This window comes from Jaculus jaculus, chromosome 2 (assembly GCF_020740685.1).
Source record: "Jaculus jaculus isolate mJacJac1 chromosome 2, mJacJac1.mat.Y.cur, whole genome shotgun sequence".
Classification (NCBI taxonomy): Eukaryota; Metazoa; Chordata; class Mammalia; order Rodentia; family Dipodidae; genus Jaculus; species Jaculus jaculus.
The window spans coordinates 142,289,622-142,315,255 of NC_059103.1; the positions used below are offsets into that span (position 1 = coordinate 142,289,622).

The window sequence follows — 25,634 nt, forward strand, 5'->3', positions numbered from 1 at the left end:
TGCATGTTGCATTCCAACTAATTACATAGATCAAATAAAAAAATCATTCCCAATATACATCTGAGAAATCTTTGCAAAATACTCCGTGGCTACTAAGATCATGTTTCTAGCCCTTTCTATGAATGAAGGGATTTCTGTCACAAGTACTCTAGAGTTTGTTACAAATTATGCAATGGTGTTTTGGTAACTCATTGCAGAAGAGCAGAACTGAGGGAAATACCTCTGGCATACATTAGCCCCCACATGATAATGGTCTTTGAGAGCATGGGAGGATGCAACGTGGTGCAGAGAAATCTTTTCAGGTATGGAAAATAAACCACAGGAATGGAGATCACACAGGTAGTGTTAGAGCCAGAAAGCTGGCCCCTGGACTGCAAATGAAAGGCAGCTCTACAGTCCATCCATGAACGCAGGTCTCATGTATGCTCTGTTAACAGTGAAATTTAGGATCTTGCTCCTAAAATATGTAATGACAGTGAGAGACTCGCAACAAATCCTTAACAGTCTATGATTGGGTCAAATGCAGACTCCTGAAAGAGATGAGGGCATATCCCTTTCTTTCAATTTCTACTGTTATTTTATTCACACTGTCACTCATCAAAAATATAAATGCAAAGAAATAAGTAAACATATAAAATAAGCATACTATATGGTGTAAAAATTATCAGAATAAAACATAGAGATGAAAACTGTACAATAATGCTGACAAATATATTAATTCACCCATGATCAATTTTTTCAAACTAGTAAAAACTATGAAAGAGAAAAATTGGAAAATAATGTAAAAATACATCATAAATGAAGAAGTCATTTAAATGGTCTTAGTAGCAGATTACACAGAGGAGAATAAAGAAAGAATCAATAACCCTGTAAGAAAGGCACCAAAAGTGACCCAAGCTGAAACACAAACAGAAAGTTGAGTGAGTATGATATTACACAGACTAATACAAGGAAAGCCACTACCACTTATAAAGTAGAAAATATTAAAAGAGAGAGAAAAGAATGGACATACTCTGGAAAACTAAATGTTATGAGTCCTTAAAGCTAATTACTTGCAATAGAGGTTTTAAAAGGCACCCAAATCGTTACTGCTGGCCTCACACACTGCAGGAAATATGTCTTTCTGGGACTAGTTCAGCTCCTTCAAGGGTTTTCTATTTACATATAACAAAATCAATAAGTTTAACATGTGAAGCATGTTCTAGAAGGAAAAAAATCATTTGGATGTATTAATTTTGTCAAAAGTTATGGAAAATACCATTTTTTGTGTTCAGGAGGATGAAAACACCCCAAACACCAAGTTCTTTAAATAACAAGGAAACTAAACACAAGCACAAGAGAAATCTTAAGAACAGCTTGGGGATAGGTGACTGATGACATACGTGACAGATTGAATTTCTCAGTAGAAACAGTTGAGACTAGGTTCTCATGTTGGAAAACGACATCTTAAAAATTATGTTAACCATCTGTCAAGCAAAAATTATATATCCATTAGAAACATTCATAATAAAGAAAACCGAGCTTATGGTTCTGATGTTAGTAGACTGAACTAAACTCCTATCATAAAGATATAAAAAAACTGAAAACAAAAGAAATCACAATCCAGGTGTGGTGGTGCATGACTTTAATCCCAGCTTTTGAGAGGCAGAGAGAGGAGGATTGTTATGAGTATGAGGTCACCCTGAGACTACATAATGAATTTCAGGTCAGCCTAGGCTAAAGTGAAACCTTACCTCAAGAAAAAAAATAAAATAAAGAAATCACAGATTCAGATACTACAAGAAGCAACAAACACACTGACCCCTGTAAGAGGAAAAAAAGAGGAAATGCATGATCACTCCATCGTTTTGTTCAGAAGTGGTGTGTGTGTGTGCATGCATGCACACACACTTGCACCCATGTGTATAGATGTTCCTGTGCATGGGCGCATGCCAATGTATGTGTGAAGTATAGACAAAGACCTTAGGTGTCACTCATCAGGTACCATAGACCTTCTTATGTGACAGCTTCTCTCATTGGGTACATTGATTGGCCAGTGAGCTGCAGTGATCCACCTGTCTCTACCTCCCAAGCACTAGGACTGCAAGTGGAAACTACCATGACTGGACTTTTGTTTTAATGTGAGCTACAGGGATCTAACACAGGTCTTCATCTTTACATGACAAGTGCTTTACTGACTGACCTAATCTCCATAGTCTCATTGAAGGTAATTTTGGGGTGGAGATACAGCAGAGGGGAATGCCAATAGATTCTAATAGACCCCACTGAATTCAGAAGATAGAGGTCAAAGCATAAGGAGACTGAATTAGCTACATGCTTAGAAGACAATTTGAGTGGGGAGCACTGTAGAAAAATAACTACAGAAACTTCCATGCAGATCTCCATTAGTCTTCTCTGGCGGTAGGCTGTATACCAGAAGAAACTCTGTTTATCTTTTTTTTTTTTTTTTTCCCCTCTGTTCCCACTCCAGCTGCTTACATAAAACCAGGTACCATATACTCAAGTTAGAGTGGAAAATCATGGATGGTCAGTAATTTTAGAGGCCTCTAGAGGTCTCATATTCAATAATAACTAAACTATCACTGTATGGAGGGCATTATAGATCCACTTTAGTAAAGGTTATAATGGGCCTGAAATATCTGTAAGAAGTTCAATAGAATGTCAGGATAGAGCCCAAAATGCTTAGAAAATACCTCCTGAATTTAAAAAAAAAAACAAAAAGAAAAAAAAACTGTAGATATTCAACGATGTAAAGTACTCAATTTACAGCAACTACTCAAATGGTACTAGATGTCCTATGCAGCAGGAGATTATAACGCTTAGTGTGTGTGGTGCAGTGTGGGGGGGGGGAGTTGAAAGAAATAAACCCAGAACTTAAGATATGTCTGGTAAATAAAATCTGATCATTTCAAAATACTAGGCATATCATAGAAATAATATTACAATCCTTGCTGAAATTGAAAACCTTGAGCATGAAAGAAAGAGATAATGGTTCAGTGGCTAAATACGTTTCCTGTACAAGTATGAGGGCCTATAAGTCCTGAAACCAAGTTCAAATCTTCAGAACCTACATAAACATCTGGGCATGGCCATATGAACCTATGACCCTAGTCCCAAAAAGAGGAGCAAAAACCTGGCAATCATCTGCTATCAGTGATACTCTGGCTCAAATAAGAACATGTAGAAGGGTGATGGAGCAGGACATCTGGGTTTCTGCTCCAGTCCCCACAGAAAGGACCCCTGTGAACCATGTAACTACATGGACTAGGTAGTACAAGGGCAGATACATGTGCATATACCACATGCCCATTTGTTCATGTGAACACACACACAGAAAAGCTTGGGCAGAGTTGTATATAAGAATGTTCATCTATTTAGATTGTTCTAAGTTTATGATAAAATGTAATCACCATGTAATCCAGTAAAAACATCTATTGAATATATTCAAAAGGAAATTAAAATGCTTCATTCCAAATAAAATCACCATAAACCTGGGCTAGAGAGATGGCTTAGTCATTAAAAATGGTAGTTGTCCATGCCTGACAACCTATGTTCAGATCTCAAAAACTCACATAAAGCTGGATGCAAGTGGTAAGCCACAACCCATATAAAGCCAGGTACACAGGACATATACTTCTGGAATCCATTGTGCTTAGAGCAATGGAAGGCAGAATCACAAGAATCCCAAGGACAGGGCTGGGGAGATGGCTCAGTGGGTAAATACATTTCCTTGCGAGGCCTAATGGCCAGGGTACAACTCCCTAGTCCCCAAGTAAAGCCAGAGGCACAAAGTGGTACATGCATCTGGAGTTGGAGTTCAATGGCAGGAAGCCACAGCACACACATACTCACTCACTCTATCTGCCTCTTTCTGTCTCAAATAACTGAAAATAAAAATAAATTTAAAACACAGAATCCCAAAGCTTTCTGGCCAGCTAGTCTGGCATCTGTGGTGGCAAACAACAAGACAATCCCCACCCCTGACACAAAACTAAACAGAAAAAAATATAGTAATAAAAGATGTATGCATGTAAAGGCTATAATTTCTATAAAAAGTATAAAATACTAGAAGCAAATGTTTTCCTATTAGTAAACTTTAAATTAAAATGGATTATAATCTCCAATCAAATGGAAGATATTGGCAGAATCAGTAAAAGCATTTTTGAGAACTGTGGACCCAACTATAACATCTACAAGAGAGTCAGATTAGATTCAAAGACACATATTGGTTAAAACTGAAAGGATGGTCAAAGCTATTCTGCATATTCTCTAACCAAAATAGAGCTGGCATAGCTTTAACAATACCAGCATGAATAAGGCATACATCAGAAACTCTTCAAGAGACAAAGAGAAACACCATGTGTTAATAAAAGGTTCAACCCAGCAAGAGATAATAGTCACAATTATTCACACCTTTAACAACAGACCTCAGTTGTGTGGAGCATGTCTGCCATAACTGAAGAAAAACAAAAAGTCATACATTTAAAAAGATTTGTTATACTTTACACAATAATAGAAAGAAACAAGTCTCATAGATATCACTCAAACCAACAAAAACAACAACAGAATGTTTATTTCTTTTCTCCTGTGTGAGTAGTACTACAAAATACTACAAAAATCAAGTCTCAATAGACTTTAAAAGATAAACGGTGTCTTCTCAGAGCACAACAGGATGAAGTTATAAATCCATACCAGAAGAAAAGCTGTGGGCTGGAGAGATGGCTTAGCACTTGCCTGTGAATCCTAAGGACCCAGGTTCAGTTCTCCAGTTACCCAAGTAAACCAGATGCACATGGTGGCACATACATCCGGAGTTTGTTTGGAGTGGCTAGAGGCCCTGGCATGCCTACTCTCTATCTCTCTGCCTCACTCCCCTGTATCTCATTTCTCTCTCAAGTAAATAAATAAAAATTGAAATGAAGAAAACAGCTGGAAAATTCATGTCTATGTGTAAATTCAGCCACAGATACTTAAAAAACAAATGTGGCAAAGAAGAAAACTGTCTTTCTGTCTATCATCTATCTATCTCTCATTCTTCTCCAAACTATCCCAATAAAGGAACAATTCAATTTGATCAAATTTAATGAGAATACATATGAGAGAAATAAATGGCAACACTGGGTCCTGTAACAAACATAAAAGTAGGAAACAATTTTGAAGAAAAGTGGAACTTTGTTTTTATAGATGAATACTAGTCATTAAAACAGATGGAATCACTGAAATTATGGCTACATTTCAAAATGGAGAAAAGGATGGTAAGAGACTCTTATTAAAATAACAATATCCTATGAATGATCAAAAGGAGAGACCATAAAGTCGTTTTAGGAAGATTGATGAGCCACAGCACAGGAGGGATCCCTCAACCATGATGGCGATGCGGTCGCCCAGGGCGTCAGCTTCGTCCATGTGGTGAGTGGTCAGCAGGATGGTGCGACTCTGTTTATAGCTTTGAAGGAGGTCCCATGTTGATCTCCTTGAAGCTGGGTCCATGCCAGATGTTGGCTCATCAAGTATCACCACCTAAAGCAAGAAGAACAATGAGATGACTATGTGAACACGTATTGGTTCCCTGGTGCTACTTCGGTTACAGGGCTTAGCTTGTTGTGCCCTTTCATCCACTTGTCCAACTAAGTGAAGATAGCAAATTTTGACAAAGCTGTATCAAGGAAGCTGGATAAATTCCAAACCTATTGCTATCTTATGCCAATAAGATGAATACTGTCGACTCCATCTGATTTCCATTTAGGAGGTTACTTTTAGAGTCTCCATACATGACAGCTCTCTGTGTTGTGTCATTGGTCATTTCAGGCTGGCTGGGATTGAGGTCCATTTTTACCTTGGAGCCCCCAATAAAAGCTATGATAATGGAGAGCTTGCGCTTCATTCCTCCACTCAGTGACTTGGAAAATTCATGACGCTTTTCCAGTAAGTTAAAAGAGGCTAGCATAGCATCAACTTCCTGAAGATACGTTTGGTGAGATGCTCCTTTCATCTAGAAAGAGGAACCAGAGTTTATATGGTGCTTCCAATTTCATTCTTAGAAATATTTTATACCAGTTCTTTTCCTATGTCATTCTCTGTAGTGATTTATCCATTTTCCCATTCTTTAAAGAAAAATTCAACAACATAATTTTTTTAATGTTGTAAGAATAAAGATAATGATAGCAGGTACTGTACCTAGAGTATATGAATATAATATGGAGAAAAATTATATCTTTGGCTCACCATACAATAGAAATAAAGGTGTTCTGATACTGTCAAGTAATCAAACAACAGATTTTGCTGGGGACACAAGCCAGAAAATTTCCTTATTTCAGTCATATTCTGGGAGATATCATAATTACAAATATAGGCTTCTCCACTGGTAGGAGGAAAGAGACCTAGAGTAAAGCAGAAGATAAAATAAAAATGGCTTTAAAATTTACATATCACTACTTGTTAGCATTGCCATTATACACACACACACACACACACACACACACACACACACACACTTCCAGAAAATATCTGGTGCTAGTTTTCAGAGAAATAATCTTGGAATTGATTAACATATTTTTCTCTTTGCTTAATGGTTTGCCCTAATTTCTCAATTATCCATAGATGAAGTTGAATCACATAGAATAATGAAAACATGAAAGTTTTATGTGGGAACATACTAGTATTACCTTCACATTTATATTTACATTTCAAGCTATGCCTCGGACTATGATAAACTCCATTAAAACCTGGAAATCCAGGGCTAAGGAAATGGCTGGGTAAGAGTGCTCACTGTGTAAGCATAAGGGTTTGAGTTTGATCCTCAGCACTAATGTGAAAAGCTGGAGCTGGATTCACATGCCTGTAACCTCAGCACACAGGAAGAATTAGGTAAAGAACAGAGTAACTCAGCTCACTGATCACCTATCTAATCAAAAGAATAGCATGGGACTAGAGAGATGGCTTAGTAGTTAAGGCACTTCCTTGAGAAGACTAAGGACACAGGTTTGATTACCCAGTACTCATGTAAATCAGATGCATGAAGTGGCACACAGATGCATAAAGTGGTATCCATGTCTGGAGTTTGTTTGCAGTGGCGAGACGACTTGGTAAGCCCATTCTGTCTCCTCCCCCTCTCTCAAATCAATAACATATTTAAAAAAATGAAATGACATGATCCCCACGCATAGTGAAAGTGCCTTCAGTGCCTTCCACAAAGAAAAGGACAGGAAAGTGGCAGAGAAGGACACCCCACATTCTTATTTTGCCCTATGAATGTATGTACATGAGGCATATACACCTGTATACATACATGCATATACCACATGTGCATACCATACCTCCCTCTCTCTCTCTATCACACGCGCGTGCACACACACACACACACACACACACACACACACACACACATACACACTATATACCATACATAATTCTCCCACAAACTGAAAAATCAGCATAGAAACTGCTATTCTTGAATAAATTTCAACGTGATTATAATCGATAACTGTGATAATTGGTTAACCTTTTTGTCCAGTGAAAAGAGGAATGGTAGGAGATTTGGCCAGTCTGCCACTCCCAGTAAATTAAGGTCACCTCTGACTAGGAGCTGAGTGGTGGCAGCATGCTGGTACTTTGGACGTTTACACCCAGCTGGAGGGGTGAGTGGATGGAGAGAGAGCAGACTGTGGCTCAAATACCAATTTAGTACATTTCCTTGAATGGATTTCTTTATCTGTTGTATGTCCTTAACACAATTTCCAGAAACTTCCATATATCTAGATGATGGTTACATGCTTTGTTATTTTGCTAGCTTTCTTTTACTGGTGAATGGAGGAAAGGATAAGTGAGTCAAAAGTTGGGTATTGTTTTTATTTAATTATTTTAGTAATAAATTCTAAAGAAAATGTTATTTATATGTATATATGTTAAATTTTAGATTTTTCTTATATTTATTCACAGTTTTATCATTTCTGATAAATTTTATTTCTTCTTACCAATATAAGTTTCATTTGAGAATCATTTTCCTTCTGCCTGAAAAACAAACATAACAGCAACAAAAAAAGTACTTTTTTTTGGTTCTCTCCACTCCTTTTCACAAGCAGCCTAGGATACTATAGGTCTACTAAGATGTTCAAAGGTGGCTGAAAAGAATGTGTACTCTGCTATTGATAGACTAGAGTTTTCTATAAGTGTGCATTAGATTCTGCTCATTAACAGTATTGATAAGTTCCTCAGTATCATTATTGGTTTCCCATCTACTGGATTTATCAATTACTGAAACAATGGGTGTTGAGGTCTCCAACTATTACTGCAAATGTTTCTGCTGCCTTTTTCAAGTCTGTCAGTTTTTCTTTGAGTATTATGGTACTCTGTACTCTCATTCCTGCATATTAAGAAATAGATATTCATAGCAGATTGACATTTTTATCATTATATTCTGTGCCCCAAATACTTATTCTTAATATCTATAATTGCTAACAATCTTAAAAACAAAGTTATTATTAAACTGTATGTCACTGGAATGACAAAAATTTGCTATTCAGAAACACAATGGTAGCATTGCTCTATTTACAGTTTCAAGGTGAGACAACTTCTGAAGAAAGCCAAACACCTACCTGAGAGAATAGATAGAGTAGTGGATTTTCCCGCCCCATTGTGTCCTAGAAGAACAGTGATCTGCCCTTCATATACATTCAAAGTCAGGTCCTTTATGGCTATCTTGGTATTATAACCCTTTTTGAATACCTGTTGGGGAGCCCACAAACATTAACTGTATTTCTATCACAATCACTTTTATTAAACTTAAGCTTTTATTAAACTATCTCCAGAGGAAATAAGACCATGTCATCAATCTTAAGAGAAAATAAAGTATAACAGGGAGAAACTATGATAAGGGAAAATATTTGAAGGAACAGCACAAATTTCAGAATTTCACAGTACGTCTAGAAACCTCCTTTGAGCAATTTCATCTCTCCCTGTTTTGCATAAATTACCATCTTCAAGCTGTTAATGCCACAATCTTCATCAATTAATGTCTTTCATTTGGAAAAATGAAAATGGAAAATCTATGCATGGATGCTCATCTGAGGTTTCTTACTTCTAGTCTAATAGTGACTCTGTTTTGCTAGAAAGAACATCGCTTCCATTCTAGCAACAATAAGAAGCTAACTAATTTCCAAAGTTCTATCTTTTAAAAAATTCATCAGATAGGTGAGATTTTTTCAGGCACAATTAGCTTGAGATTTAAAGAAAGATCAACACACTAAATGAAAGATGGTATAAGAATAGAGCAAATATCTCTGGCTGTGTCTATAAGATTCACCCTTAATGTGAGCAGGCCTGTGGACTAGGATGCCCAAAAGAATGAAAAAGAAAATGCAAGCTGAGCCTCAACATTCACCTCTCTGCTTCCTAACTGCTTACTGGTGCAATGTGCCTGACCAGCTGCCTCCAACTTCCACTACATTACTCCTTCCTGGTCATGACAGGTTGCACCATCAAACCCTGAGCCAAAATAAGTCTTGTATTCCTTACTCTGATTTTGTCAGGTATATTGTCACAGCAGCATATAAAGTTACAAATATATTCCTGTCCTTCAACAAAAGCCTACATTGATTACTAAATGTTGTGTACTAGATTCCTCCCAATTGAAATATTCTCTCCTAAAGACTGGAATAAATTCAGGTCTGGGAGATCTGAAACTTAAATGTCACACAACCTCTTCCTAATGTTATGTTAATTAGTAACTGAAACATTACTCCCTGGGACTGGGTGAGAAAGAATAAAGTACCAGAGACTCAGGTAGTCATCAAGTCTGGGAGAGTTATAAGACCCTACCCAAAGGCTATGTAAAGGGGAAACAACTGCTCTGATCTAGTGGTGCAGTGTGCTAGGGACTCTGATTGAGTTGTCTATGATTCATATGGTGTGCTCAAGACTCTGACCAGCTGCGCTGTCTCCAAGTTGTGCAGTGTGCTCCAGAGACTCGGCTTCCATGAGTCCTCAACTATGCTGCAGTAGGCTTTCCGGTGATACAGCTGCCAGGATCTGGGCAAAGCCAGAGTGAGATAAGACTTCTCATGGTGTGGTGCGGCTGCCATTGAGTTATCTATTGCTCCTGTAAGCAAACCCCACCCTGCTCTGTAAGTAATTGCAATAAACTGGTTCACTGAACTGGTTTGGGTTTAATTGTCCTTTGGTCTGTCATCTATGCCCTATCTTGGGAGAAGACATGTGTTTACATCACTAGAGGAAAACGGTCTACATACCATAGTGCCTAACATGGGACAAGACAGAACAAAGAACAAAGGTAAGTTTGGGAGGAGCAAATGCATGGTCCTGGCTATGGGTAGCAAGGTATGCAACTGAGGCTGAGGGTGTAGCATCCCTAGGGGAAATCCTGAAAAGGCCATCTCTCCCTGCGTGCTGTGTGGTGATGTGCCTTCTGGCAGTAGTGGTAAATGTATGGATCTTGCTACATGTAGTAAGACTCATAACTAAGTCTGCACCATGAAGAAGAAGAACATCTCTGGCAGGAATCCCAGGGTGGCCATCTTCCTGTATGTGGTATGGAGTGGCATGCATGCCTGATGAGTGGGGTCTGCTGAGAAATATGAGGGTGCCCTGAAAATGATTGAAGGATTAGAATGTGTTGAAGTCCTGCAGTGTGGTACCTAAGGGATGGGGATGATGGTAAGCTGCCGCAGAGGCTACCTGGGTGCTGTTACATGTAGTAAGAGACGTAGCTAAAGCCAAGATGGCTGCACAGAAAGAACTTCGTTGTGTAAAACGGGAACTGCAGAGGGAGAGTGACATACAGCTGAAGCCATCAGTGCCAGCCTCTGTTTTGGAAGGTAAATTGTATAAAAGAGAAGATGAGACAGATGTGCTCATTTATCATCTCTCACAGCTAGCAGGAAAACAGGGTAGCAGATTACAAACTAGATCAGTGTTGAAGAGCCCTTCATGGGATGCACAAACTTGGAACCCATAGGAGGAATCAGAGAGTAAGGTGAGGGACAATGAGGTAAAGGTGATAAATTGAGTCAAGAAGAGATAAAAGATGGGCCAAAGAGACAAAGGGGTCTGATGGTATCACTAAAAGGCAGATGTGGGAAGATTTGTGTAGAGTGGGAGTCCTTATGGATAAAATTGACAGAATGCCAAATGTGGTGCTAATGAGCCTCTGGAATGATTTGTGGCCTGAAGAAGACTTCTCAGAGAATATGAATGATAAGGCACTTTAGTCCCAGCAGTGGGCAAGTATGCCTCCAGAGTGAGTCCTTTACCTTTCTTTCCTGCAAAAAGAAGTAGAAATATCTCACCTGGCCCTAGGCCACCATGGCAGCCAGGTATGGCTGAGGGAGAGAAAATAGCCAAACTGTGCTTCAGTGCCAGCCCCCTGGAGCCTGTGAAACCCAGGGGGTGGTGGAGGCCAACCCAAATGGCAGGCCCCACAGTAGGCTGGAGAGCAGCATCACTCCTGTTGGCCTTGGGTTGTGCCAAGAAGCCCCATGGAAATACCACAGGATAAGGAAGTGGGATTTCTAATGGAATATGTCTGGGTGTTATGGAAGGCTAGATGGGATAGTGCCTCTCAACCATGGTGCTGTTCCCAGTATTGCGCTTTTGAGGAAGCATATGATACAGGCAGTAGACTCTCTTCATGCTGTGGTAGTCCTGGCTATTATATGCTCAGCTGCTAACTCCTGAGACCAACTAAGGCCTGCGTGGAACAGATAGCTGTTGCCTTTCAGAGATCTCATCTACCCTCTGTACAAAAGTTTTGTAATAGAGTTACATAATGTTAATAAATGTTACAGTGCTAACCTCCAGGTGTCTTGCATGTTAAGAAAGTTGAGAAGTCAGTAAAGATCACAGGTAAAAAGTTTAAAGGAAGATGTCCTCCATGCATGGAAAGATCATGAGCTTGTTGAATGAAGATCACAGTGTAAGAGATAGGCTACCAAAATTTACTGGCCAGCAGGCTGGAGAGATGGCTTAGTGGCTAATGCACTTGCATGTGAAGTCCAGGAATCCGGGTTTGATTCCCTAGTGCCCCATGTAAGCCACATGCACATGGTGGCACATTCATTTGGAGTTTGTTTGCAGTGGCTACAAGTCCTGCTGTGCCCATTCTCTCTATAGATCTGCCTTTTTCACTCTCTCAAATAGGTCAAATATTTTAAAAAGTTAAAAAAAGAGTTGTTGGCCAGGGGGGTTTATCAGGTCCCCAAATTTAAAAGACTATTGCCATTATTGTTGGTTGTATTCCAGAATTAAATGGTGAGACCCTATTGCTGAAGACATGGCATGCCTTGGTTATAGGATGTGGAAAAATCAGTCTTGGGCTGAGCTAGAATCACCCTTCCTGCTGGTTGCCTTTCACAGTGCTCGAAGGTGTGTAGGCTGCTGGGGAAGAATGGTTATCAACAATCCGACTCAGCTATGGACCTTGTATATTACAGTACCAATATGTGAGTCAAGATGTCCCTGCCTGTGTGATAGAGATATGACTGTTGTGGTTATATCCAACTTTTTTGACTGGATTTGAGGCCAATTCCACAGGAGGGAGTTTATGTCTGGCACTGCAAACCTGGTGAAAAGCCTGTGACTGTGAAGATCACAGGTGCTAGTGGAAGAAATCACTACTATTGCTTCATTGGATGGTCCTGTGAAGATGTTTGCTAAGCATCTATACTTATGCCCATAGAGCATTGCTACTATTACTGCTACTGTCTGCCTTGGTCATGGAGGGGAAATTCCTGAAGTTGGCAGTAGTTGCTAATGGAAAGACTCATTGCTGATCAAGTTCCTGAGACTATGTGGCTGTTGAGACATGGTGGCCAAATGATTTGCCATAGGCAGACATTTTTGACAATGTTCATACATGTACAGAATGCATTTTGTTAATAATCTTCTCACACTACCATCCCCTGGTCCATGGAATCCTTGCAAAAGGGTTTTTAAAGAAGTGCCCTCACAATCAGAACCAAGGAAGGGTGGATGGGAAGAGTGAAGATGAGGTATAGTGTATTTACTCCAAGCTTTCAGGAGACCGTGGCAACTAGTTCTCAAGCCCTAGCAGGGCCGCAGATATATCATAAGGGTTAGGGTGTTAATGGCCCCATGATGAGTATTCACTGGATTCAGGTTGTAGCAGGAGTTCATCTGATGTTGCTCTACTTGTCTCTGATATGACAAAGGAAATACTAGCTGAGGGATGCTACTAGAAGTTATGATATGACACTTCTCCATAAATGAGCAATCTTTCCATCTAGAAGGTGGCATCTGAGTTGTGCAAGCACAGGTGGATGATGTGACAGACAAATGTGTCCTTCCCTGTGTGCATTTTGTTGTACCCTTCTTATATATTTCCCCAGTGATCTGAATCAAGTGTTCTTTGACTGATTATTAACCCTAGGCGGTTGCTGATCTTGGAGTAGAGGATGAAAGTGCCTGGACAGTCAACATGCTTTACAAAGAATTTCATACTCAGTTTTCACTATTTTTGTTTCATTATATAACTGTATCCTATATTTTGTTCCCAGTCCCCCTGCATTCTCCTTCTATACCCCAGAATTAATAGCCTAGAACATTCACCACTGTCTAATGGTCTTGTGTCACTCTACCAAAGTGGCTGGCCAGGGGAATAGCCTTTGTGAGGAGTTCCTCTGTCTTCATCTTTCCAGACTATCTAGATTTGGGGTACCAGTGCAGCTGCATACCATTTTTGGAAATTCATGCATGTTTCAAAGAGAGAAAGCTGTGGACAAAGCTTTAGCTTTTCCCTCTGTTATGAGTTGGCTAAAATATGTCACCAATGTAAGTGTGTCTTTGAGCAGAGGGAGGAGCAATGGTGGAATTCCGGTGGACAGCATGAGGATTCAGACTACTTGGTTATGCAACTTATTAATTCCTCTAGATTCTGCTCATGCTCATTTCCTAAGGTTCTACTTCCATGACCAATTACTGCTGGTTTTGCCTATCTTTACAAATTTGGTGAGCCTGGGGGATGCAAGTCATCATGGGAAGGTCTGGACACTTGGGTTCCTGGTGAACCATTAGTTGCTTCATCTCTACTAAGGGACAAGACCATATTGACAGCTATTTTGAATATGAGTCTCTGTTTCAGTTGCTGGTTGCCTAGTCTTAATCCAATACTCTAATGGCAATCATTGTTATTCTTTCACTGAGATTAATCATAAAGTCAACATGCTATGCTTTCTCAGCATGAACCTCTAATACCATAACCCTGACTAAATTGTAATACTTGAGTAGCAGAACTTTGAGCACCACTTGGACCTGCCACAGAGTCTGTTCCATATTCAATACATTCACATTGTTGGCAGCCTTCCTGTCAAATCAATGTTCTCAGGTCTAGGAAAATAACTTTCAGAACCCCCAGCACCAACACCACACACACACACACACACACACACACACACACACACACACTACCTGGCATTATTACTCTTTTTTTTTTTTCATGGTGAGAGGTGTGAAACACAATAATTTGTTTTTACTTTGAAAGAAAGCCCTGACAAGGCTGATACAAACTCCCAAAATGTTTACTGTTGTGTGATGAGTCCATGAGTCTTTACGGTGTTAGCTACTCCTACCTAAGAATGCATGTGTCTTCCTAAGCTTTCCTATATACTTGCCATGACTTTAAATGTTGTCATTAATGTGTCAGATCACTGTTAGGTCCCTGCAAGGTTGAGGTCCCTTCCCATTATATTAGGAAAGACCACCAACTTGTTTTTATGGACTTGGATAAGTGAGTAAATGTATGTTCTCATTCATTTCAAATAAATACAAAATTCTTTGATTCTCATTTCTGATAATGACATAAAAAGGAATCAAAAAATAATCCAGTACACCTTAGACTACATTTATATCCTACAAAATATGAAATATATAACATCTGACAGAGCAGCTGCTATCAGGTTGACTGTTTAAGTTTGTGAAGCATTAGTTCTCATCCATCAGAACGTATATAAATGAATTTTCACAAGGAGTTGGGTGGTATGTTAGAGATACTACAAGGGGACCTCCCTATATGTACTTTAAATGCAGCTCTAATGTCTGTTAATTCTCCTAGCAACATTATCTCTGGTTTACCATCTAGTAGGTCTCAAAGGATTTCACTAAACCTTTCCTGGTAGTTTAGCTCCTTCCCAGAGGCCAAGCATCAAAGTAGGATTTCCAAAAACTGGTAAGTGTGTCTTTTCCAATGAGGTGTGTCAATGTTATGGATCAGAAATGTCTCCTACCAGTTCATGCGTTGAACACTTATTTACCCAAACTGGTGACACTATTTCTGGAGGCTGTGGGTGGCTAAGGAGAATCACAAACTTTTTGTTGTAGCTCTGTTGTTGCTCCCCATCCTGGAAAACACCTTATCAACCCATAAAAGATTTGGTCCCAGATGAAACCAACAGCTATCAAGAAACAGTGAGCTCCATGGACCTGGTAGCCATAGCAAGGAAAGGTCATCCTCACTGAAATTAAGGACAGCATGGTCTTGATTCTATGCTTCAACATAGGCTTCTTTCTTCCAGAATCATGGAAATAAATGTGCATGTCTTAAAACATCCACTGTGTAGTAATGTTTACACCTGTTTTAGCAAGCTGATATGTACATGTTAAAAATATTTCCTACTAATTAAATGTGGAAACAAACAGCTCAAAGCAGAAATCAGAGATGCAGAAATTTAAAAGAACTTAAGGGAAGGCAGACATGGCACAAAGATGACATTTTTGTTAGGTATAGATAGATATGGGTGTCTCTTCTACAGAACATAATTCATTTCCATGTTTATAAATGTCAGAAAACATGAATTACCTGAACACTACATAACTTTAGATGATCCCATTAAACTGAGAGGGCTAAGTACTGTCACCCACATATACAACACTCTGCCAATTACTCAGGCAAAGAAGATTGCAAATGAATTAATGCAACACATTTGAGACCAGAAATCAATACTCATGCTCAAATCATTAAGCTCCACTAGACACTACATTTATAATGAATACATTTCTAGAATACACCATATGGCTCATAAGGAATCTGATTATATTCTGGAAGCATATGGGTGTGACTTTTATTATATACTATATAAATTTCATTTTTATCTTTATAAAATAAGTAAATATAATGGGTTTCATTTGTTACTAATATCAGACTCCCTCATTTTTGAATATGTCTAGTATTGAAGATTTATAGTGAATGTAGACAAAACTTCAGTCTCATTTTTTTTTCTTAAAAAAAGCAGATATGTGGTCTGACCATGAAAGCATGAGAACTTGATTTCTGATCTCTAAAACTTATGTAAATGCTAGACTGGTATGAAAGCCCACTGGTAATTCCAGGGCAAAGGAAGTGGAGACAGGGGTTCTCTCCATGAGTCAGCTGCCTAGGCAAGTCTGCAAGAACTGGCAAGCTCTGGTTTAAGTGAGAGGGTCTGTCTCACTAAGTGAGGTGGACAGCAATTGAGGAAAACATCCAAGGTCCACCTCTGGCCTACACATACACACATGTGCATCCACCTGCACACATTTATGTTTACACACATGCAAACATTCACATACACATGCACATACATACACATGAAAAACAAAGAAAATAGATATGACAAGCAATACCTTGCTTAAATGTTGGATCTGAATACCTGTGACCATATTAGTAGGTTCCACCTCAAAATATTTGCTCTGGATTGACTTATAATATGGTGGTATTCCAAGGCCCTTTTTAGGTGTTTCTCCAAACCAATAAGAGCGCTATGAGGAAACAGAAATGTAATAACTGTGGTAGCATTGAAAACATAAACACTATAAATTTGTTTGGTCTGATAGAATTTGTATTAATATAGACTGCCTAAAATCTACTGGGATTTATTTTGGAGCAAGCTGACTATAATTTTAATTTCCAGGGCATAAAAGCAAACTATTAAAATTATAAATATTCAGGAGAGACCAAAGGAAATTGCTCCAAAATGAGGTCTAAGAGAAAGCATGTTTTTCCCTATCAGATTTTCTCTGAGAAATATGCAGACCAAAGGTAATGTGAGGAAACAGAAGAGTGGGTAAAATATTCACTCTATTTCCCTATGGTTCTGAGCATAAGAAATCTAGACTAAGCAAGGACATAAAACATATGAGGGTGCCCAGATATGAAAGCTCTCCTTATCAGCATGCAAAGACACACCCTGATTGATTTCTTTAAGCCATAATTTAAGTCTTTTATAAGATACTTTCCGCTAAAAGTTATGGATTGCTCACAATCCATAATAGTTACCTTATCATTTCTAGAACAAAGCACCCAACCAAAAGCAGCATGAATGAAGAAAGGGTTTATTTTGGCTTATAGACTTGAGGGGAAACTGTGAGGGCAGGAGAAAATGTGACATGAACAGAGGCTGGACATCACCTCCTGGTCAACATCAGGTAGGTGACAGCCGCAAAAGAAAAGAATGTGCCAAACACTGGCAATGTGAAGGTGACTATAACCTTGCCATAAACTTATCACCACCAACACACTTCCTCCAGTAAGGATTCAATTCACAAGTTACCAGCAGCTGGGGTTCAAGCATTCAAAACACATGAGTTCATAGGGGACACCTAATTTAAATCATCACACAATTTGTGTAGATACCACCTATATCTATAGACTTAATCTATATTATTTATATCTACTAGGACTTACATTATAGGAAAAGAGAAATTAACTCACATCTGTTATAGATGATTTTAATTAAATCCATAAGGACTTGAACAATGAGCATTAGAACTCACCATCATGAAGAAGTTCCATGGCTTGGGCACACCATACTTTCCTGGAAAGACCATTTCTATATACCAGGCCACAAGGCCATATAAGAAAGCATCTAATAAAAACATTCCCAGAAAATAGGTAAACAACAAATTGTCCATGCTTTTTGGTGCAAGCACATCTCTCCATTTAATTCCAGTTTCTGTGGCATAGGAGGAGACATTGAATTGAGTAACATATGGGACTAAAATAATATTATTCATCTATATCATATTTACATGGTAAAGAAAAGAATGTGTTGGTGCCTTCTACAACTAGAGTCAGCTAGCTTCTTACAAAAGCATAACTTATTAATAGTCATATAGTGTTCTTTATATTCAAATAAGAAGAGGAGAAGCAGGGAAGCAAATTATTAGAAACAATCAAAATCAAAATAAAATATACTAAAAATCAGAAAAATAAGCTCCAATTAAAATAAGCAGACATGGGCTGGAGAGATGGCTTAGTGGATAAGCGCTTGCCTGTGAAGCCTAAGGACCCTGGTTCAAGGCTCCATTCCCCAGGACCCACGGTAGCCAGATGCACAAGGGGGCACACGTGTCTGGGGTTTGTTTGCAGTGGCTGGAGGCCCTGGCCCGCCCATTCTCTCTCACTCTGCCTCTTTCTCCCTCTGTCTGTCACTCTCAAATAAATAAAAATAAATAAATTTTAAAAATAAAATAATCAGACATATATATTAAAATGGAAGCTCAGCTCCTGTCTCCACTCTTTTTTATGCTAGATGCTCATTGAAATACATAATTTGGGGAAAACCATTGAAGGTTAGTGATAGGTTCCCATTTAAAAGGAGTAAGAAGAGTTCCTACCAGACTTGCAGTAATTTTTTTTTTTGAGAATGCAAAAGCACTCATATACTGTAGCATTGCTTAAAAGTAGAACAATGTTTGGAAGGATGGTTTAGCTATACCAATAAAATTTAAGCCACGAAATCTAATTAGACAGCAAAGATGGAACAAACAAGATCAATACTCACTTTTTGCTTCTGCAGTGAGTATGAATTTAAATCCCAGGGACATCACAACATTAAAGCTGAGGCAGGAAGCCAACTTCTGCTTGAATGACATAGTTGCAAAGCCAAGAGATACTTTAATAGATGGGATGTAGGCAGTAAAGTAAAGAAGACCTCCCAAACCAACAGCAAAATGTACTGCAAATGTAAATGAAAGAAGACAGTTTAACCAAAACTGCAAATTTAATTTGCTTTTATAAAACATTTTCTATTCTTAATTTGGCATGGATCTTATAATATTAAAAACACTGACAGGGACATGAAAAAATAAAAATTCCCACCTTCATTCAATGGGACTGTAAATTCATATAACTCCTTTGCATGTGGGCCCTCAAATGCTGAAGATGGAATTTTTAGTCTTTCTTATCAGACATGGCTGACACAAATTATGTAACCTAATGGTGTGAGTCAATATATACATCTATTGACCCAACTTCCTATTCCCATCTTAGAATTCTTCAAAAATTTCTCAAAAGTTACCTACTTCCATTGAAAGAATTCTTAAATCCACCTTATCCTTGAATATCTTAATCCAAGTCCTTTTCATTGATCACTGCATCTCCTGTTATGCTGCGACTGTACTGTTTACAGATTAAGATTATTTCTGGTTGTGTCTGAGAGTGTTTCCAGATGAGATCAGCATTTGAATCTTGACTCAGTTAAGTAAATGTTCTACTGTGAGCAGGCATCATCCAACCCACTGAGAGAAGAAACAAAATTGTAGAGGAAGGGGTAATTCTCCCCTTTCTTTCCTGACTGCCGGTGCTTAGCCAGGACATTAGTCTCACCTACAGAATATGGACACTGTTGGCTCCTCTCATTTTCAGGCCTTTAAAAAGATTCTGTAATTAAACTACTGCTTTCCAGAGTCCTTTACTTATAGAAGGCAGATGGTTGGACTTCTAAGCTTCCATAATCACATGAACTAATGCAACATAAATCTTTTACCTCCCATTGTTTCTGCTTCTCTGAAAAACCTTGACTAAAATAATTTTTAAAATTTAAAATAACTGTACATGTCTCCAAGGTTAGTGTCAGTTCTATAGGGCAAATACTATATTTCAAATGTGGCAGGGCAACAGTAAGTGTCAGTTAATTGAAAATAAGAAGCAGTTCTGTTATCTCATCCATGTCATGTGCCAATCTTATCATCACATCTCATGGGCATTCATCCCTCCCAGTACAATGTGCAGAAGCCACCCTTCATCCCCAGCTTTCCTGGTAGAAGGGCTAGAGAGACACTATACACAAGGTAGTAGCTATGGGTCAGAACACACAATGCTCATCCCATTGACAAATGAATACTATTCTGATTTTCATGATACTTTTCATTCCTTTCCCTTTCTATTTGAAACAGGGTCACATGTAGCTTAGGATTGCTTCAAATTCATTTTACTTATTTATTTATCTATTTATTTATTTTGAATTTTTTTTAAGATAGCATCCTTGTCTAGCCCAGGCTAAATGGAATTTACTATGTAGTCTCAGGATGGCCTTGAACTCATGGTATTATTTCTACCATTTCCTCCAGAGTGCTAGAATTAAAGATGTAGGCCATCGTACCTAGCCTTCAAACTATAGTTAGGAATGACCATAAACTTCTGATAATGTGCTTCCACCTCATTAGTGCCTTAATTACACATGTGAGCTTGCATGCCTAATGTAAAATTTCCTGCTACTTTCATTTAGAACTTACATAGGAACTGTAGCTGTGGTGGAATGAGGAATTTTCACATACAATCTTTGTTAGTGTCTAAGGCTCTTCCACAGGAGGACTGTAGTACTCACCACTATTAAAGAATGTGCTAATCATAATACTGAAAAGTATGGAGGAGATGGCATAAAACAGCAGAAAGGTGAACACAAGTGTTGGGTCACTGTATTGTAAGATTGGTTCAGGTTTAACCTGGTAAAATAATTAGGAAGCCAGTTTAGTCATGGTATCAGTGATATGACAGAGCAGAAGATAATGAAATTTCTTTAAAGATTTCATAAGTCTTGGTAGGCACTATGAGACTACTCATTGAGATAAAGCATTCATTGGAAGATTCAGCTCATTAGGTTTAAAGTATAGTCTGTTGAGAGACAAGGAAGCCTGTGTTTCTAAAGCGAAGTCAACACAAGCCACATTTTCATCCTTTAGCAACCCAAGAGCCACCAGGCTAGTCCTACACTCCTGTTTTCCCTCTTAACATTTCACTGCAACATACTGGAATGTAGTAGACACTTGCCTTGAAAAATAAAATGATGCACATAAAAATGATGTGAATACAATACAAACAGAGAAATGTAAGGAAATAGGCAGTCCAGAGCATCCAGTTACTTAGTCCTAAAATGAGCTGGTATTCCTGTGGGAGAATTAACACAAATCAAATATCACTAAAATTACAACCACACAGTGCCTTAGAGTTCTCAAAATGCATTCACAAATACTGTTTACCTAATTTCATATTTATAACCAAACTTTCCAAAATTATAGAGGATAATGCAAGCATTCAGGATTAAAGTACCTTGATTAATTTTATTTAGCTATTGAAAATTTATAGCTAGTATGTTTTAATTAGCCCAGAGATCATTTCCCAAGTAATTTTATGACACAGATTAGATCTGAATTGCATCTTAAGAAATCTATAAGCCAATTAGGTTAATATCTTCTTACCATATCTTCTAGGAAGTGGTAAAATAACATATTTTAATACAGTTATAAAAAGTAAAAGCAAGCATTAAAACTTATGTGAAAGAGGAAGGGAACAGTGTTTTTAACAATAAGCTTTATGAACAATGTATATGCTTCAGAAATAGTTATTAATAGAAATGTCCTTATTTCTTCATTTTAAAAAATAGATATTAAAAGGATATGACAAAGAATATAATGCTACTATAGGTTAATATAAAAAGACAGTTGACAGGGTAGAGTTGTCAGATACTATTATAAATATTTGCTTTGAATCTTTTTTTAATATTTTATTTATTTATTTGAGAGCGACAGAGACAGAGAGAAAGCTAGATAGAGGGAGAGAGAGAGAGAATGGGTGCGCCAGGGCTTCCAGCCTCTGCAAACGAACTCCAGACGCGTGCGCCCCCTTGTGCATCTGGCTAACGTGGGACCTGGGGAACCGAGCCTCGAACCGGGGTCCTTAGGCTTCACAGGCGAGCGCTTAACTGCTAAGCCATCTCTCCAGCCCTTGCTTTGAATTTTACTGGCATGCCAATATTAAAATTTGAAGGCTTGATAGGTCAGATAGTTAAGGTATTCATAAAAGGTCTGTAGGTGACTGAATGAATGTGAAAATCTATGAATGTTTGCATGCTTTCTAAAGTTCTTACAAACAGATACAGTTTCATAGAGCACAAACTAACACAGGGTTCTGTTGAGCTTCTCATGAGCTCAATGTTAAATCAGACTTAAGTAATTTTAATGAGCAATTAACTAAGAAATATAAGTCTTGTACATATAAAACTAAAAGACATGGCTGAATGTAATGAAAGAAAGCCTAAGTAAATGCAAAGATAACTCATTCACATGACTCATAACAGCTAATAGTATTAAGATGGTGGATCCTTCAAACTGATCCACAGGTTAAATAATCCCTACCAAAATTTAAAAAAAAAAATGTTTATTTTTATTTATTTATTTGAGAGCAACAGAGAGAGAGAAAGAGAGAGAGAGAGAGAGAGAGACAGGAAAAGGCAAAGAGAAAGGGCATGCCAGGACCTCCAGCCACTGCAAACAAAGTCCAGACATGTGCACCCCCTTGTGCATCAGGCTAACGTTGGTCCTGGGGAATCGAGCCTTGAACCGGGGTCCTTAACCTTCATAGGCAAGCGCTTAACTGATAAGCCATCTCTCCAGCCCCCTTTCCAAATTTTTTGCTTATCAGTAACAAACACATACCAAAATTTACACAGGCACAGAAAAGCCAAAATAATCTTTTAAAAAAATAACAAAATTGGAGGGCTTAACTCTATGCAATTTCAAAATATTGTACAGGTAGCTTTCTGTGTCATAAATCACCAGAATGTAGTCTTTCTTACTGAAAGTTTGTAATACCTTTCATCTAAAATTCCTTCATGCCAATTTCTTGTGATCATTTTTGCATCACTGCTATTATGATTTTGAGAGTTACAACAAATTCCACATTTGCCAGTTAAAAAAAGAAATACTACAAACCTATAACAAGGGTTCTGTGGTTTTTGCATATGGTTAGGCAACTAGATCAGTTGAAAAAGGGGATAAAATAGAGAGTCTAGAAATTATCCTACATCTAGATGTTCATTTAGATTGTTCAAAGTAGAACAAAACACAAACCCTTAAAGTATAGGAATAAGACAGCAAAATAGAGAAAGGACTACCTAGAAAGTAGACGGTCCTCCGTTGAATGAGGATGGGAGAGAGGGGACAAAAGAGGACAACAATACAAGAGTATTATTAAATATTCATATATCAAAGTCCCTAATAGAAGCACAATGTTGTACTGGCATAAGGAGATAATACACTTTATTTATACACTCTCCCTAGTTTGCCTAATGACCTATCAAGACACTCAGAAAACTCAATGAGAAAGGCCTTTTTAAGAAGTGGTGTGGGATATTAACGTGCAAAAATGATGAAAAAAAATAAAACTTAGACTATGTATAGTGATGCATGCCATTGATCCCAGTTCCTGAGAGGCATAGGCAAGAGGTTTACTACAAGTACAAAACTAGCCTTGTAATGTGAGACCTTATCTCAAAACAACAACAACAAATAAATCAAACAAAAATTAGAAAAAAATATGGGAACTTATCTTACATAGTGAATATAATTAACTCAGTAATCATCATAGAACAAAATGAAGTAAAGAATCTCTACAATGAGAACTTTAAAACACTCAAGCGAGAAATTGCAGAAGACACTAGAAAGTGGAAAAACATCCCCTGTTCCTGGATTGGAAGAATCAATATTGTGAAAATGGCAATCTTACCGAAAGCAATCTACACATTTAATGCAATCCCTATCAAAATTCCAAAAGCATTCTTCATGGAAATAGAAAAAAACAATCCAAAAATTCATTTGGAATCACAAAAAACCTCGAATATCTAAAATATTACTGAGCAACAAAAATAAGGCTGGTGGTATCACCATACCTGATTTTAACCTATACTATAGAGCCATAGTAACAAAAACAGCATGGCACTGGCACAAAAATAGACATGTAGATCAGTGGAACAGAATAGAGGACCCAGATGTAAGCCCAAGTAGCTACAGCCACCTGATATTCGATAAAAATGCCCAAAATACTCATTGGAGAAAAGACAGCCTCTTCAGCAAATGGTGTTGGGAAAACTGGATAAATATCTGTAGAAGGATGAAAATAGATTCTTCTCTCTCTCCATGCACAAGAATTAAGTCCAAATGGATTAAAGACCTTAACATCAGAGCAGAAACTCTGAAACTGCTAGAGGAAAAAGTAGGGGAAACCCTTCAACATGTTGGTCTTGGCAAAGACTTTCTGAATACAACCCCAATTGCTCAGGCAATAAAACCACAGATTAATTACTGGGACCTCATGAAATTACAAAGATTTTGCTCTGCAAAGGACACAGTGAAAAAAGCAAAGAGGCAACCTACAGAATGGGAAAAATTCTTCGCCAGCTATATATCTGATAGAGGATTAATATCTAGGATATACAAAGAACTCAAAAAGTTAAATAATAAGGAATCAAACAAGCCAATAAAAAAATGGGCTATGGAGCTAAAGAGAGAGTTCTCAAAGGAAGAAATACGAATGGCACATAAGCATCTAAAAAAATGTTCTGTCACTAGCCATCAGGGAAATGCAGATTAAAACTACATTGAGATACCATCTCACTCCTGTCAGATTGGCTACCATCAGGAATACAAATGATCATAAATGTTGGCGGGGATGTGGAAAAACAGGAACCCTTCTACATTGCTGGTGGGAATGCAATCTGATCCAGCCATCGTGGAAATCAGTGTGGAGGTTCCTAAAACAGCTAAAGATTGATCTACCATATGACCCAGCTATAGCACTCCTAGGCATATATCCATCTCATTTCCTTAGAAATACGTGCTCAACCATGTTTATTGCTGCTCAATTTATAATAGCTGGGAAATGGAACCAGCCTAAATGTCCCTCATCTGATGAGTGGATAATGAAGATGTGGCACATTTATACAATGGAGTTCTACTCAGTGGTAAAGAAAAATGAAGTTATGAAATTTGCAGAAAAATGGATGGACCTGGAAAGGATTACACTAAGTGAGGTAACCCAGGCCCAGAAAGCCAAGCGCCACATGTTCTCTCTCATATGTGGATCCTAGCTACAGATGACTGGGCTTCTGTGTGAGAATGAAAATACTTAGTAGCAGAGGCCAGTAAGTTAAAAAGAAGACATAAAGAGAAGAGAAAGGAAGGGAGGAGGGTACTTACTAGGTTGATATTGTATATATGTAAGTACAATGATTGTGATAGGGAGGTAATATGATGGAGAATGGAATTTCAAAGGGGAAAGTGTGGGTGGTGGGGAGGGAGGGAATTACCATGGGATTTTTTTTTATAATCATGGAAAATGCTAATAAAAACTTTAAAAATTAAAAAAAGAAAATTTAAAGTCATAAAACTTTTATTTCTTTTAGGGAGGATAAAAAAACCTAATGGGATATTTGTGATCTTAGATTAGCATTTCAGTTATCACCTGGATTTTTTTCTCTATATGTCAGCAATATGAATGACATTGACTCCTTTCCTAAAGTTAATCTAACCTTGCTAAAGAGGGATAAAGGTCCACCAAGTCTTGATGCATTGCT

General features: G+C 38.1%; 1 protein-coding gene across 1 annotated transcript in view; it reads right to left on the minus strand.

Annotated features, from left to right (window-relative positions):
• Window positions 1-25,634, minus strand: part of LOC101617186 (phospholipid-transporting ATPase ABCA3-like) — an 82,015-nt gene that overhangs the window by 32,808 nt on the left and 23,573 nt on the right. Inside the window, exons 6-14 of the mRNA XM_004653447.2 lie at window positions 21,056-21,172; window positions 20,613-20,730; window positions 18,789-18,962; window positions 17,779-17,957; window positions 16,630-16,764; window positions 8,595-8,724; window positions 6,226-6,380; window positions 5,837-5,992; window positions 5,310-5,520 (exon numbers count right to left, since the gene is read on the minus strand). Of these exons, the coding sequence (XP_004653504.2) occupies window positions 5,310-5,520; window positions 5,837-5,992; window positions 6,226-6,380; window positions 8,595-8,724; window positions 16,630-16,764; window positions 17,779-17,957; window positions 18,789-18,962; window positions 20,613-20,730; window positions 21,056-21,172 (1,375 nt within the window). The remainder of the gene's footprint in view (window positions 1-5,309; window positions 5,521-5,836; window positions 5,993-6,225; window positions 6,381-8,594; window positions 8,725-16,629; window positions 16,765-17,778; window positions 17,958-18,788; window positions 18,963-20,612; window positions 20,731-21,055; window positions 21,173-25,634) is intronic.